At 42.5% G+C, this 17,057-nt stretch overlaps 1 protein-coding gene across 5 annotated transcripts in view; it reads right to left on the reverse strand.

The window, feature by feature from the left end:
• Positions 1-17,057, reverse strand: part of WDR37 (WD repeat domain 37) — a 71,028-nt gene that overhangs the window by 14,195 nt on the left and 39,776 nt on the right. For 3 of the 5 annotated variants that reach the window (XM_028505421.2, XM_028505420.2, XM_028505422.2), the window contains exons 10-11: positions 9,068-9,305; positions 7,683-7,824 (exon numbers count right to left, since the gene is read on the reverse strand). In XM_028505421.2, the coding sequence (XP_028361222.1) occupies positions 7,683-7,824; positions 9,068-9,305 (380 nt within the window). The remainder of the gene's footprint in view (positions 1-7,682; positions 7,825-9,067; positions 9,306-17,057) is intronic. The other 2 variants (XM_036025071.1, XM_028505423.2) reach the window with 1 other exon arrangement.

A 17,057-nucleotide genomic window follows, 5' to 3' on the forward strand; every position in this document is an offset into this window, starting at 1 on the left:
AGAGAAGCAACCTGGATAGCTCCTGGCAAAGCTGAGAAGGAGAGTGATTTAATCATACTAATTTCCTTGAAGACCTTATTTTACTAGGTACTGATCAGCCCTTCTTAAATGAGAAATTTTAAAAAGTAAATGGAGAAGTATTATTAACACTCCTCTTACTTTACAAGCTATATTCTGATTTGGAAACAACTTATAAAAGCATCAACAGGGGACTGATTAAATAAATTACTATGCATCCAAACTACAAGCTTCTTAGAAACAGAGGTGGTTCCAAGGTGCTGACATGCAAGGAACTTAAGCCCTCTCTCACTGAAATACAATGAGACTTGCAAAATGACCCCATTCACAGAAAATCACCACTGTGTCCACATACATGAGGTGCGAACGCACACTCCAGCAGTTGAAGCTACACAATATACTTACTAACATCTCTATGACAAGACAAATATCCACTAATTAATACAAAGTAAACTTCCAAAAACAGTCCTTACCACAACCACTGAAGCTGAGTCACATTCTGCCAGTGCTGCTGCTGTTCCTTTTCTCTATAAACCTGGATGGTGTGTTTATGCTAACAAAGCTGAGAAAACATGAAATGGGGCTATACACTGGAGTTGGCACTGTCAATCTGAGTCCTTCGTTTTATGATAAACTTCAACTCAAACCACTGCCAGGGACTATATGTCTCTAAACTTTTTTAAATAAAATTATTCCAATCTATCTTATTAAAAAAAATAAAACCAGATTTTCAGGCATATGGGTAAAGGGACATGAAGCTAAGAGAGGCTCTAGGTTCCATATAGTTTTGAGGCCATGGCAATCCTACCGGTTCTTTTCTTTCCCAGGCAGTAATTTCCACCCCCACCCCACGGGAACTTCTGGGGCCACCCTACCAGAAACCTCAAAGAACAATACCTTCTGCTCCCACAGGCCAGGGTTTGAAACCAATCATTAAGAGTAATAGATTTACAAACCAAGTGCAGTCTACCAGAATTTCTAGTCAGTTAGAAATTATAATATTAAAGTTATGTTCTTTTTCAAATGTCTTTATTGCCAAATACCCAAGGGAGATATTTAGTACTAAACATGAAACCTCCAGGGCAGCGTGCTGACAGACTACTGCCCATCTCCACCTCAGGAAATCAACCACCACCTGGTTATAAAAGAGAATGCTGGCAAAATACATTCTCTTTAACAGCACAATACAAAATGGAAAGTACATGACCTACCCTTTAGTATTTAGTACTTCTTTCCTGGGTATTTAGCAATAAAGCATATGAAAATATCATAAATTTAAAGCAACCATTATAATTTTTAATTAATTTTTTTAATGTTTTCTTGTTAGATGTAGTGTTTTGTTTTCTTTAGAAGAAACTGTTGAAGTGCATGTGGACAGGGAGTAACGTTATAAGTATATGGAAAAAATAAAAGCGAAAAAGAAATTACTTGGCATTCTCTGATATTTTATCTGTGCTGAGCTAATTTCAGATTTTTTTTCAATGTTAGAGTTTATTCACACTTGTAAATACCATCAGTTGGGTATAGAACTAGAGTCATCAGCCACCCCTGGGGGAAGCTTAATGACTCAGTGACAGCCTCAACCGTCAGTCCCTTTTTATAGTCATTGAAACAAACAAAACTAAACTAAAAAAGGAGGAAGGAGAGGAGACATTCTACCATGCTCCACAGGGAAGGCATTGGTGCTGGGAGGCATGAATCTGGGTCCTCCAATTAGAAAACAATCTAAATGGGCATGTTTCATGTTCCTTTCAAAGGGTAGTTACTGGATTTAACCTAAAAGCAAGTTTTATTACAGTAAGAGGTTCTTACGGCTATGTCTGTGCATCCACAGCCCTCAGGATAACAGTCCTGTAACGGCCTGTCTGTGGAGTCCCACCCGAAAAGAGTGTGCACCAAAGTACAGCAAAGGGGCAGGCAGGCTCCCCAACTAGACACCTTCAAATCGTCGGCTCACCTAGTGAGCAAATAGCATCAGGTAAAAACAATGACTATATAAGGGTTTGGGATCTTTTTTCAGATCACACTACTACATTTCAGTCCCAGCTCCTGAGGACAGAGACCCAAAAAGACCTAAGGGGAAGCAGGAGACCCCAGGAGGGCTGCCTAGACACCATCAAAGATGAACAATGATGCTGAACACACACAATCAACCACTCCTCTGCTCTTCTGTGAGAATTAGGCTCTCATGTTTGGTTGTAAGAAAAGGGTGACTTTGCATAGGGACACACTCATGTCCACTTGCAAGGTAGTTAAGTTCTACAGGTATTATTGGTCACATGGGCACGAACCAACAGAACCCATACCAGAGACAAAAAAAGCAACAGTTATTGACTAAGAGTACTTAACAGAAGACTGTAAAATGTCTCACTTCTTGCTTTTCCAAACTGCAGTTACTTCTAGAGGCTTACTGCAGACACTACACAGGAAGGTACTCTAGTGTGGAATAAAGCAGCCTGCATACTTCACCTCCTGACCACACAGTGTGGTTTCTCACAAGGTGTGGGCCTTTCCAGCAGAGATGGCAGAGGCCCCCACCTGTGGTCCTGGTGCAGCCATGACTGGGTGAGTGTAGGACAGACACCACAAACCAGCCCCTAGCCAGTCCCTGCCAAATTCTCAAAGGCTTAGGCAAGAGATAAAACATCCCCCTCACACTACTGCAGTAAATTAGTGTCAAAGATAGAACTTTTTTTTAAAGATTTTATTTATTTATTTTTAAGAGAGAGGGGAAGGGAAGGAGAAAGGGAAGAAGAGACACATCAGTGTGTGGTTGCCTCTCATACACCCCACTGGGGACCTGGCCCCGCAATCAGGGCATGTGCCCTGACTGGGAATTGAACCAGCAACCCTTTGGTTCACAGGCCCATGCTCAATCCACTGAACTACACCAGCCAGGGCTGAGAGAATTTTTAAAAACTTTTCTATCTACACATCAACAAAGTATGTTAGTTCATTCTGACACAAATGAAAATGTAAATAATCTGCACAACAGTGCTACTTGTACATATATTTTATTTTCATTTAAAAGCTGTGACCTCATAGCTACGGTTAATATAGCATCAACTTATGTCTTGGGAGATCCGGACTGGAGAGGCCCCCAGGACAAACACAACTCCATGTCTACTCTAAGAAACTCCAGTTCGCAGCAGAGAAACAAACCTAAGAAACTGTGTAAAAGGTCCACACTAGGAATTAGATGTCCTTTATAAGCAGTTATATTCCTCATAAGCATCTCTCTCCAAAAACAGCCATTATTTCCTGTACCTACCAGCTGCAAAAATATGCCACAAATTACACAGGTACTTTAAATAAGACACTGGTATCTCCTGTACTCCATAATCAGAGGGAGATTCATGAGAAAAACCTGTTGTTAAAACACAAAGGTAAAACTGGCACTTCCATCAACTTCCAGTAACATACAAAAATTCCTGGCTCTTTTGGCACAAAAGATAAATCTTTCGAACAAATAAAGAAAATGAAAATAGAATGTGACTAAACAGTTCTTTAAATAACACCAAGAAAGACTGCTCTGGAATCACATTTAAAAGTCAAGCCCCACCTAGAACCCATGCAATCTACAGGAAATTACCTGACTTCCTTGTGCCTCAGTTTACCTCCGCAGAATAGGGAGAGACTTGCTCACTGTAAGGATTAAAAAAGTTAGACCCAGTTTTCACTGTGCCTGGTGCACACCAAGGACTCAATAAAAGCAGCTGCCACCATTCTCTCCATTTTTTACCTCACTCTCCAGACATGACCCCAGTCCTCCCTGATTCTCCACCCACAGGTCTTTGTGTTTCCTATCCATGATGCACAGGCCAGTCAGGTCAGCAAAGTAGAGTCTAGGGTAGAGTCTAGAGTAGAGCAAAAACAGTCTAGGAGACTATTTACAATGTTTCCTAGAGGCACAACAAAAGTATGACTACCCCATCTCTACACAGTCCTCAAATCTCTGACCACTTCTGGCCTGGTGCAGTACCAGCGAGCAGAGGCAGTTTAGGGAGAAGACTGTTGGCCCTTTCCACTGTCAGGTAGGAAAGTGCAGAATAAGGCTAGGACAGAATCCTACTGTGCCAAAAGCAGTGCATACTCAAAGACAAGAGGGCCCAGTAAACAGAGACAGAGAAGCCACAGGTGGGTACACTTGGCAGCTGACTCTGGAACAACTTGAGCATCAAAAATAATTATGACAGCCAAGCCTTTATAACCATCGAAATGAAAAAAGTCCTCGAGTCTATACTAACCTTCAATTACACTAATGAACAGAGCCAGCTAATGTGTAGAAAGAATGACAGAATTAACAAGATCACCCTTTTGTAACACTCGGTGTACTAACTGAGTCAGGCAAGGATCATTGATGATGTCAGGACTTTCACTGGATGAAAGGTAACTGGAGAAGATATTCACATGTCACAAAGTGTCACTTCATTTCAAGAAGATATTCACATCACAAAGTGTCACTTCATTCATTTCAAAGTGGAAAACATACTTCTGGGAAAAAGGAAAAAGTCAGCATGTGAGACATTCCATGACACAGGTTTGGAATCTCTACAAAAAATTTCAATTTTTTGTAAAAAGAAAAATTACAACAAAATGAGTAGAGGATTATCTTAAATTAAAAGAGATCAAAGAACTTTTCAACAAGTATGAAATGTGTATGTCTCAACATTACTTTTGTAATTTAAACTATTAAAAAATCAGTAGTAAAATTTGAAATATATTTAAAAAGAGATAAAAGGGAAAAAAGAGAAAGACCAAAGAACACAGTATCTAAATGTAATTAATGAATTCTAATTAAATACTTTAAAAAGTTATCAAAAGATATTTTGGGACAATAAGGATAAATCTGAATACGGGTTAGATATCAGGTGATATTAGAGACTTTTTTTTTAAGTTTTTTTTAATTATTTTTTTTATTTTAATCATTGTTCAAATACAGTTTTCTCCTTTTTACTCCCAATCCAGTCCCCCCTCCCACCCTCCCCACTTCCCTCCCATTACCACCCTCCCCTTAGTTTATGACCATGTGTCCTTTAAGTTTGTTCCTGTGAACCCTTCCCACTGCCCCCTTAAATTCCCTCTTCTCTCCCCAGCGGTCACCATCAGCCTGTCCTCCATTTCAGTGTCTTTGGTTGTATTTTGCTTGTTTCTTTGTTTTGTTATTTAGGTTCCTGTTAAAGGTGAGATCATATGGTATTTGTCTTTCACTGAGATTAGAGACTTTTTTTTTACATGTTCTTACATGGATAATGGTACAGTGGTTATTTAAGAAAATGTCCTTATTCTGAAAAGATACATCTGAGGGGAAAAGTGTGATGACAAGGACACTTTCTTTCCAAGGACTCAGCCAAAGAAAGGGCTGTACAGAGAATACAGTGTACATTCCAATACAATAACATGTACATGTATCCACAGAGAGAACAGTGTGTGTGCTGTGTATTCACATGGTACATGTGAACACCTATCTATAGAGACAGGAGTGCATACTGCTATATATTCATACAATATATGTGAACATATCTAGAAGTGCACATGTGATGTATCATGATACATGTAAACATGTATCTACAGACAACAGTGCATATGTTGTATATTCATGTGTGCATATGTATCTAGAGACAGAAGTATGTGTTCTATTCATGCATGTGTACACAAATCTAAAGAGACAGAATTACACATTCACTATGCATTCTCATGATACATGTGTACAAGTACCTATAGACAGAAGTGCATGTGTGTGCTGTGTATCATACAATACATATGTACACATATATAGAGAGACAAGTGTGGTGAAATAAAAACAATTGCACTTCTAGAAGGACCACTGGGTTTGATGCACTCTTTTTTTCAACTTTTACGTAATTCTGAAACTTCTCACAAAAAAAAACTTGGAGAAAAGATGTGCAGGCTCCAGGGTAAGGTTGTAGGAGGATCTGCTCGCCTCACATTTGGTCCTCATGGTAACCACCCACTGAAAGTTACATCTGCTCTCTGGCTCAGTCACCTCACCCGAAAAGCAGACAATGAAGAACTGTTGCTCCACTCACAACCCCACCCTTCCCAGTGTGCTCATGCAGGCTGGCCTGGTTAGAAGCTTCCCCTCCATAACCTCCAGAGCAACCAAAAGAACTATACTCACAGGGAGAACATGTGGGGTTCTGCTCAGCCCCCCAGCACTATATGAACCCCTGAGAATTGGGCATTTTCTGTTTCAGGGTTATGCCTACCCTAGTTGGTAAAGAAATACCTCCCTTATCAGAATAAAATAAATTCTCATATGGGTTGGCTTCAGAACAGAGTCAGTGTATGCTAAAATCTCCCGTGTGCTGGCTGCTGCTTACTCCAAACACTTATATGCACCTCGGGTGCAAGATGCAACTTGTTCTCCAATGTCAAGCTCCTTATAAAACTCTATCCTAGTTCCCTTTTGTGTACTTTATGAATTATAACCATTAGCCCAGGCTGATGTGGCTCAGTGGACTGAGTGCCAGTCTGCAAACCAAAGGGTTGCTGGTTTGATTCCCAGTTAGGGCACATGTCTGGGTTATGGGCCAGGTCCCCAGTTGGGGGCACTCAAGAGGCAACCACAGATTGATGTTTCCCTCTCTTCTCCTCTCTCTAAAAATAATAAAATCTTTTTTTAAAAAATCATAAACATTAAATCTAAAAATTACTATCTAACATTAAAAAGACAAAACAGACTTATTTGTTACATCACATGGTGGACTGAGTGAAATATATATTCTGAAACAGCTGGATAAGCAAAAATTCATTCATAAAAAAGTATTTACTGCACTGGCTGGTGTAGCTCAATAGAAGTAGACTGAGCACTGGCCTGTGAACTGAAAGGTCACTGGTTCAGTTCCTGGTCAAGGCACATGGGTGGGTTGCTGGCTGGGTCCCGCTTCAGGGCCTATGCGGGAGGCAGCTGATAGGTGTTTCTCTCCCTCCCCTCCCCTTTCTCTGGGAATGAACAGATAAAATCTTTTTCTGAGAAAGTACTTCCTGAACACCACTGCATACATCAGGAGGTATGACTGGACAAGAAGCCTTATTGCAGTCTGAATGGAACGTAGCGACGGGGTGGGGAGGTTCATGAGTTGAGTAACTAGAAAGATGATCACGTCATGTATTGGGAAGGGTCAGACTGGGAGAACAAGAAGTTTGTGGAAAGAAAAAAGTCCTCTTAGGATACGGTTGCTCCTGAGCTGCCCAATACACAGGCAGAGAGAGAAGGGTGAAAGTCAGTGTACACCAGAGTACCAAGTATCTTCTCCTGGAACAGACCCTGCAAATATATGTATTATCAAAACTAGGTGAAAACACCTCAGTGTGAGGGGTGGCTGTGAACAGTTCCAGTGGGATCTCCTCACACTGCCAGTGCTGGAGACTTCCCGTTTCCTCTCTGATCTCCTCTCCCAAAGTCCCATTCTGTCTCCATCCAATTTTCTTGAGAGAACTTCAGTGACTTCTCTCAGTCTCCTAAATTCTTTGAACTCTCCAAAATGGAGTTAAATGTTTAGGAAAAGAGTAGCCATTTTGGAAGACAGTAGAGTTCAAAATTAATACGAAAATTAAGGTAAGAATTGAGTTTTCATATCCAACCACAAAACCTTTACAGTGAACAGTTAAAAAGAAACATCTGAACAACTGCAACTCACTCCGTATGGCCCTGGAAAACATTCACAGAGTGGATAGATGGGTCCCTGAAATCCCACAGACGGAAGGTCGTGTCACGAGAAGAGGTCACCACAAGCCGCTGGGTAGGGTGTGTACAACAATGCGTGAGTTCCTGGTCATGCCCTACAATACAACCAAAACCAACAAAAGTGTAAGGTCACCTGGGTACAGATAGTTACAGTGAAGCTCTCTTAAAAATACCAGAATCAAAACTCAGTCTTTATGTCCTCCATTGCTAATACTCACTGTAAAAGTAAGCACATGGAAACAATAAATAGCACATGTGGTCACAGTGAGACTAGTTTTCCCTCAAGAGCTGGAAGTCCTTGCACTTGTACATTTAAAAGGAGAATGACACTGAGTGTGAGTATGACCTACTTCCTGACCCTGACAGTTAAAAGGTCTGGCAAATCTCTTTAACAGGCTCATTCACTTGCAGAATAACCTCTAATAATATATGTGGAGTCTTCAGTGAAATTAGTCTTTAACAAACAGGAAATGTTCTTACTGACAAATCTGCAAAAACACTTGTGGTGAGCAGACTTTTAAGATGGCCTAAAGACCCTCATCTCTGGTGTACACACAGTCTGACTGATACCTTCCCTTGAGTGTGGGCAGAACCTACAAATGTGATAAGCTACTGCTCTGGTAATCTCAGTACGTTACATGGCAGAACAGATTTTGCAGCTGTAACTTAGGCCCCTAAATGAGGTGGTTTTGAGTTCATCAAAGAAAAAAATGTCCTGGGTGGGTCTGACATAATCAAGTGGGCTTTTGAAAAGGGTCCAGGCAGAGATGCTGCCCTGCTGGTCTGGAAGAAATCAAATAGCCATGGGAAATACAACTCTAGAAGGAGCCACGAGGGACCTAATGGCATGCTGGATGCTAAAGGCAGTCCCCAGCTGACAGCTAGCAAGAAAATGGAGACCCCTGTCATTCACCACAAGGAAATGAGTCCTTCCAACAGTAGTTTAAAAAAAAGGACCCCAAGCCTCAGATGAGCTGACACTCCAGGCAGCACCTTGAGACCCTGCGCAGAGGGACAACAAGTGTGCCCAAGATTCTTGACATAGGGAAACCACGAGGTTTAAATTCATGTTATTTTAAGATACCATGTCTGTGGAATGCTATAAAGCAACAGAAAGCTAATACACCAGCAGGTTTCAGATATCTACGTACTACATGCTATAATTAAATCTCCTAAAGATAAAATCAGCTACCAACAGTTTTTTTTTTTAGAAAGGATCTCTAAAAAAATCAGCACCCAGAGAACAATAATTCTGGACAGGAAGGAATGTGCAGGGTAAGATATAAATACAGGCACATAACTCACGAGCACACAAATGGGAGGCCAGGGCTCTAGTACCTGTCAGAGAGTGAACAAGCTCTGCCGTCTCCACGTCGTACAGGTTTGCTGTTCGGTCCCAGGAGGCTGTCACTGCCTGCTTGCCCCCAACCAGCCAGTCAGCAGCTATGACCACGCCCTGGTGACTCTTAAGGGAAGTCAACGGTACCCGGATAGTAGGACAGTCACTGGACACATCTCCATCCACATCAGGCTCATCCTTATCAGAGCACTCAACTTCGTCCTCACCACATATCTGCTGTTGGAGGTGAGAACAGAGAAGAACTCCTGAGAATCACAGGTCTTTTCTGACATGGCTACCCAATCAGACTGTTGTCCTACAAATCATCAAAGTCTTTTTGTCAAAAGCTAAAGATAAAATAAAAACAATATAGTCACCGTAGGCTTCAGCTCTTTAAAAAATATATGCTTATCTATTCATTCAACAAATATTTATCAGATGCCTACACAGTGCCAGACCAAAGGATGGATACAAAGGAGAGGAGACAAGCTTTGCTGACATGGACATAAGGGACAATGAACAGCAAGGTAAAGAGAGCAATTAAGCCAGAGACTGGCAAAGCCCTGCCTCAGGGAATCTACATACTAGCAAGGAAAACAAACCACACATGTAAACCACATGTGTGGAGGTGCATACACACATGCACACACATATACATGTTAGTATGGGAACATGTCATAGATATACACACTAGTATGGAAATGTATGTTGTATATATACGCACACTAGTGTGAGAATACAGGCCATGTGTACACACACCCATAGCACACAGTGATATCACATATTAACATGCATAGTATAGGGATATTTGTCATATGTGTACACTCACAGTATAGGCACAGGTATCATGTACATATACACATATCTGTGTAATAATTAAGTGCTAAGAAAAAATAAAACAGGATAAAGAGATGGACAGTCATGAGGACTACTCTTTATACAGAATTATCAGGGAAATACTCTGCTAAAGTAACATTTCACTCAGGATGTGAAAAAAAACAAGGAGTAAGGCCTACAAATATTTAAAGAACCGTGTTCCCAGCCAAGGGAACAGAAGATGCAAAGGCCCCATAATGGAGCACATGAGCTACAGGGAAGGAGCTTGCCAAGGTAGATTCAGAGAGGTTTCCAGTGTAACTCATGTGAAACCTAGAAAAATGGAAAGGACTTTGAATTTTATTCTGTGTGCTGGAAGATCACTAGATGAATCTGGGTAAGAAAGAAAGACAGTCTGACTCATGCTTTAAAGAACCACTCTTCTGTGTGAACATTCCAGGGGGCTGAACTATGTCTCCCAAAATTCATGTCAAATCCTCACTCAACCCCCAGTACTTCAGAACGTGACTGTATGTGGAGATGGGGTCTTTAAAGAGGTACTAGAGTAAAAGGGGGCCTTTGGAGTATGCCCTAATCCAGTACTACTGATGTCCCTAAAATAGGAGATGAGGACAGATACACACACAGACCACCATGTAAGGACATGGGAAGAGGGCTGTCTGTGCGCCAAGGACCACAGGCACAGGAAGAAACCAGTCCTTCTGACAACTGAATCTGAGTCTTCCAGCCGCCAAGACCATAAGACAAGGAACATTTGATGTTTAAGCCATCCCCTTGTCCCCGGCCAGGTAGCTCAGCTGGCTGGAGTGTCATCCTGATATTACAAGGTTTGTGGGTTCAATCCCCAATCAGGGCATACTCAAGGAACAGCCAAAGAATGCATAAATAAGAGGAACAACAAATCGATGTTTCTCTTTTCCCCCTTCCTCCCTCTCTAAAAATCAATTTAAAAAAATTTAAGCTGCTCCCTCAGGAGTGCTTTGTTACAGCAACCCAAATTGATACGGGGGTGACAAACAGAAGGTGATCATAAAGTATAGGTAGGAGAGAAGATCCTGGACCAGGGTAGCAGTAAAGATGAGAAGAAAGGCTAAATTAAGGCACCTTTTGAGACAGCTCAGGATCTGCCGCTATCCAAATGGGTATGAGAAAAACTGCAGGTAATTTGCAGGTATTGAGTCTAAACAACAGGGTGAAGAATAAAGGTTGAGACAGGGAACAAAAGAGAAGGAATGGGTTGTGGGAACATCCAGAGCTCAATTTTGGACACGCAAGTTTTGCAATGTCTATAAGACATCCAAGTAGAAATTGAGTAAGTAGTTAGATGTCTATAGGAATCTGAAGTTAAAGTCAGGGACACTGTGCAAACTTGGGGATCAGCAGCAAGGGATGGTCCTTAAAACCACGGGTCTGAGATCAGCTGAGAGTACTGGGGGAGGAAAACAGGTCAGAGGGTAGAGGTGGCCCACACACATGTGACAGAGCAGGGAGGTGACTCACACAGAGGAGAGAGAGTGGGCAGGTGACCCACACGTAAGTGAGAGGGTAAAGTGTCAGAGATGAGGAATCATTGGGAAGAGGAGGTGACCTAGTCAATGAGACTCAAGGAGAAAGAAAACAAGAGAAGCACACAAGATGTGAGATAGAGAGAGAAGCCCAAGGAGCAAGTGAAAATGCCTGCAGGTAGGTGACATGGATGGGATGCTCACGAGAAACAGGTCCAGCTGGGACACCGCTTACTCTAGAGAAGTGTGTCAAGAGAGGCAAAGGAGTGCCAGTGACAAGTCTGAGGTTTGCGTAAGAAACCAATACTATGTGGCTCCAGGTGAAACATAGCACAAGGCTCAGGTGGATTATGGGGACTGCTACTGTGCCATGTCTGCGTGCTGCTGGGGACAACACAAGAAATAAGGAGGCCAGTGAAAATGTGCAAAAGGGAGAATGTGAGGATGTCACCTGAAATTCGGCAGAGTCGCAGCCTGGGGAAGTGTGGTGGGGAGTGTCACAGCCCAGAGTCGCCTGGCAGTGACGCCAGTCACGGGGCGCTCACTGATCAGTGCAGGTGGGACAGAGGGCCCGCCCAATGTGACCACAGGTAGACCTGTCCAGAGAAAGGACTCAGAATCTAATGGGAAAGTTAAACATAAATGCTTACACAAAATTATCTATTTCATATAATGCTAAATGCTAGAAAGGCAAGTGCAGGCAGTCTGTGACACTGACAGGTTCCTGCAGTATGAGGAGTGGTGTGAGGGGAGAGATCTAGGGGAAGGGTCAGCAGAGAGCGAAAAGGTGGCGAGTCAGGGCAGCAAGCCCATCCAGAAGCTGAAGCAGGGAAGGGACACAAACTGAGACTAAATTAGGTTTTCAAGGGCTCACTGAGTGACTCACAGAGACACAATGCTATGAAGACCACTCCCAATTTCACAGAGAAGAGGCTGGACAAGAGTAGTCAGATCTGAGATAGGGAAACTAGTCAGGAGACTACTTAGTGATCTGGACTAGGGATGGTGACAGCAAAAAAGACAAATGTGTTCCCATGGAATGCAACATGCTCAAGGTAAACCATTCCCTGCAAGGTAAACAGCATGTAGGTAGGAGAAACAACAGTCACTATACAATCCAATGGAGACGCTGCAGCCGGGCTCTGGTTCCTAGGCAACGGGGGCTTCTCACCCCCACAGCTGCTCCTGGGAGACTCCTGCATCTTTGCTAACTCCTGGACTGGCAGGTAGGGGGTGTGGACAGCTCTGTGGGAAGTGCAGAACAGGAGCACCAAGTGGGGACACTCTGCAGAGACCTCAGGTTGGATGTCACAGGGAGACAGAAATGATCCAAAAATTATTCAGGAGCCAGAACCAGGAAGACGTTATGTATTAGATGGAAAATGGAGGAGGGGAGGTAACTGAAGGGCAGAGTGTCAAAGTGACAGCCCTGGAGTATCAAAGTGACGGTCCTGTTCACAATTACACCCAGACCTGCAGCTAATGGGCTCTTCACTAGCTATTCTAATGGAAGGAGAGACAAGTGGGCACCCAAAGGAGCAACCTTTCCCATAGGAGTGGGGAGGTCTGGGGGGGAGGGGGGCCACGTGCAATGTGGTCTTGGAACAGTGCAGTGGAGAACCTGGGTGCAGGAAGGGCACGGTGGTACAAAAGAACGGCCTGGAGCTCCCATGTAAAAAGCCCTACTTATCAGGATCCACATTTGAAAGGTCAGTTGCAACATTTACAGAAGTGATCTTGTTGCGCAAACTACACTAGGAATTAAAAGATATTTAAAACACACATGTAATAAATATAAAAGGATAACTGTCAAATCTTTAACCCTAAATTGGCAAAGGGCAGGACATGGAAGGGTAAGAAACACTTTTTTTGCCACTGTCTTAGAGATAATTAATCTATTTAACTTTAGTCATTTTTATTGCCAATGACGTTTGAACAGAAATGTCCAAGAACTACCTAGTAAGTATTTCATACTAAGTAACTACTGAACACGTTGTCCACAAAACCACAAGTCCCTGAATCACATGTTCTCGTGTAGCAGGGGCCATTGGGAGCCCATATGTAACTCACGTCGATTTTCACTTTCAAATGGAGAAAATTCACCTAAGTTAAATTAATTACTCAGCATCATACAACTAGTATGACAGAGTGATATAACAGGCAATCTAAAACTGTTTACACAGTATCATCCAAATATTTCTTTATTAACATCATGGATGCCAATGAAAAGGAGAAAGCCTCTGTCAAAAGCTGAACTGACCCAAAATGATCTTCACAGACTAGAGGCTATTTCAGATTCTAGGAGAACTGCTAAGGAATCCAGCAGAAGCTTAAGAACTCAAGTGGCCCTCAATCAAAGAGCCGTGTGTGCACTGAGTGGCAACTACAAAGGGGAGTAATCCAGTCCTCATAAGGAAAGGCCACACAGAACCCTGCCTGGCAGAGCGCTGAAGTGGTTCCAGTCACACGCTGTGATGAAGGCTCCTCTCTAGTTCAGTCTGGGCTTCCCCCAAGGGCCTCAAATCCTGAGGCAAAAAATCCACACATGAAAAGTCCCTGTTTCTAATGCAAACAAAATCATAAAGGAGAAAAAGTCGATTTAAATTCTAAGTAAATTATTAAGTTTTTTAAATGTAAAAATGTAAGTAGCATATACAATTTTCCCCCCTAACAAGACTGATGTTTTCTTATTTATTTGGGGGGGGGGCGGTAACCACACAATGTTAACGGACTTTTTGACCTTTCTGAGCATTAATCCCACCCTTATCTCTGCCCTGTCCTCCATCAAAACCCAATGCTTATCTTTTCAATGAATGAGCCTGTTAAGTACGACACATAATAAATAATTTGGTAATTCCACATGAGCAAAAACTGTGTTAAAATAAAGTACACAATACACTCAATTAAAAATGAGCTGTTTGCCCCAGCTGGTATGGCTCAGTGGATTTGGCACTGGCCTGCAAACCGAAAGGTCTCAGGTTCAATTCCCAGCCAGGGCACATCCTGGGTTGCAGGCCAGGTCTCCAGTTAGGTGTGTGCAAGAGGCAACTGACTGATATATCTCTCACACACTGATGTTTCTCTCCCTCTCGTTCTCCCTCCCTTCACATCTCTCTAAAAGTAAATAAATAAAATCTTTAAAAATAAAAATGAGCTGTTAATAAGACCTCTAAATTCACTCTTACTCATCACTGGAATTCATTAATTATTTAACCCATTCCCAAATAGAACAATGCTTAAAATGTAAAGGAATTTTCAGAGGCAGAAACATCTAAACTAGAAGGTTACCAATCATCAACCAGAAATTATGGCCAAACGTGAACTGAAACTTCATCTTTACACTGACTGCATGACATCACTGACCTCTCTGCTTGCTATCAGCAGGGCAAGGAAAGGGATCATCACCACAAGTGAGGATAAGATAGCAAAAAGCCAGATTATTTCACTCAAAAGGACAATTAAGGTCTCTGAGTGATTATAAACAGTATCCAATATTATGAGACAAACAGTAATTGAAGGATTTATGGTTTAATCTATTAATTCATTCTTTTTCTCAGTATGTAAACTCTATTGTTCCCTCATTGAAACTTTGCCCGCAAGCCAAAGATGGTGGCTTAGATAAACACAGCTCGCCTCCTCACACAACCAAATCAAAATTACAACCAAATACAGAACAACCATCATTTTGAAATGTCAGAAGTCAAGCTGAATGGAAGTCCTACAACCACAGAATTAAAGAATAAACTATATCCAGACTGGTAGGAGGGGCAGAGATACAGAACAAGCTGGTCCCATACGAATGTGTGGTAGACAAAAATGAGGAGAGATATCTCAGGAGCAAGGTGACCCAGCCCCACACCAGGCCCCCTAGCCTCAGGTTCCAGTGCCAGGCAGATAAGTCCTTATAATTTCTGACTTTAAAAACCAGCAGAGATTGAGGCTGTGGAAGACAAACTGCTAAGTTCTCAGTTTTTCCTAAACGGTCCACACACAGACTTATTCAGACTCACTCCCAAGCTCCAGCACAGGAGCAGCAGCCTAAAAGGCATCAGAGACATATGGGGAGAAATTAATTGTCTGACATCAGGAAGAGCTGGGGAGCAGCATTCTCCCACACAGAAGTGCAGGCAGAGGGACCTGTTCCTTTTCTGAGCCCTCCCCATGACAGAGCCACATAGCCAACAGGCAGGTGCCACAGTTTGCCCCACCATGCGCTGCTCAACCCAACATTTAAGTCCACCCAGACTGTTTCCAGTGGCTTTTCCATACAAACGGCTTATCTTGGCTCATGCTTCATATTTTCCAAAATTCTCTCAAACAAACAGCATCTGGCCTCAGTGTACCCCATGTCTATTGGTAAGGGGCCCCCAGGCCTGGAACTAGCAGTAACGCAGCTGGCCTTAGTTCACTTAGACTCAGTTAGGTACCTCCAAGCCCAGCACAAGTAGCAGTCAACTGCAGACTGCTTTGTAGCTTATTTTGGTGGCCCCAGACAGAACACAGAGGGTGGCTGACCTTGGCCTGCACCTCCCAGGAGGCTCCAGAGCCTGAACACCCAGTGGACAGTTACAGACCACATCGGAGCATCACCACCCACCCAACCTCCATAAGCAACACACTCAAGGGGCAAACTCGGCAGGCACCAGAGCACTGCTGAAGAAAGTCCTGATCTGTGGAGTGGGCCCCTGCACAACTGATCGTCCATGGTGACTGATTAGAGGTTGGTGGTCAGTGGTCGCTACCAGTCCTTGCAGCTGATCTGCCTGGGTAAATCCTTCCCATTGACCTATCAATAGCAATCAAGGCTCAGCTGCAGGAGGGGGGTGTACACAACCCACACAGTGGGTGCACCTTGATTGCCAGCTTAGGTGATAGTGCCACTGGACCCTACAGGGCACCTACTACATTAGGACATTCTACCAAGCCAGAGAGTAGTATCAGCTCTACCTAATACATACAAACACAGGGAGGCTGCCAAAATGAGACAAAGAAGCATGGCTCAAAAGAAGGAATGGAGCAAAATTAGAGAGGGAGAACTAAACAAAATGGAGATAAGCAGTGTGTTAGACGCAGAAGTCAAAACACTGGTTATAAGGATGCTCAATGAACTAAATGAAAACTTCAACAACACAAAAAAAGAGCATAGAAACCATAAAAGGAGAACCAGTCAGCAATGAAGGACACACTAACTGAAATGAAGAACAATTTATAAGGAACCAAGAGTAGAGGGGATGGAGCCAAGAATCAGATCAGTGATTTAGAATATATGAAAGCAAAAAACACCCAATCAGAACAGCAAAAAGAAAAAAGAATTAAAAAAATGAGGATAGCATAAGAAGTCTCTGGGACAACTTCAGGCGTACCAAAATTCACATCATGGGGGTCCTAAAGGAGAAAAGAAAGAGCAAGAAATTAGAAACCTATTTAAAAAAATAATGAAAGAGAACTTCCCTAACCTGGTAAAGGAAGTAGACATACAAATCCAAGAAGCACAAAAAGTCCCAAATAAGATGAATCCAAAGAGGCCTACACCAAGACACATCATAATTAAAATGCCAAGGGTTAAAGATAAAGAGACAATCTTAAAAGAAGCAAGAGAAAAGCCATTAGTTATCTACAAGGGAGTTCCCATAAGAAACCAGCTGAT

Source organism: Phyllostomus discolor, chromosome 1, assembly GCF_004126475.2.
Source record: "Phyllostomus discolor isolate MPI-MPIP mPhyDis1 chromosome 1, mPhyDis1.pri.v3, whole genome shotgun sequence".
Taxonomy (NCBI): domain Eukaryota; kingdom Metazoa; phylum Chordata; class Mammalia; order Chiroptera; family Phyllostomidae; genus Phyllostomus; species Phyllostomus discolor.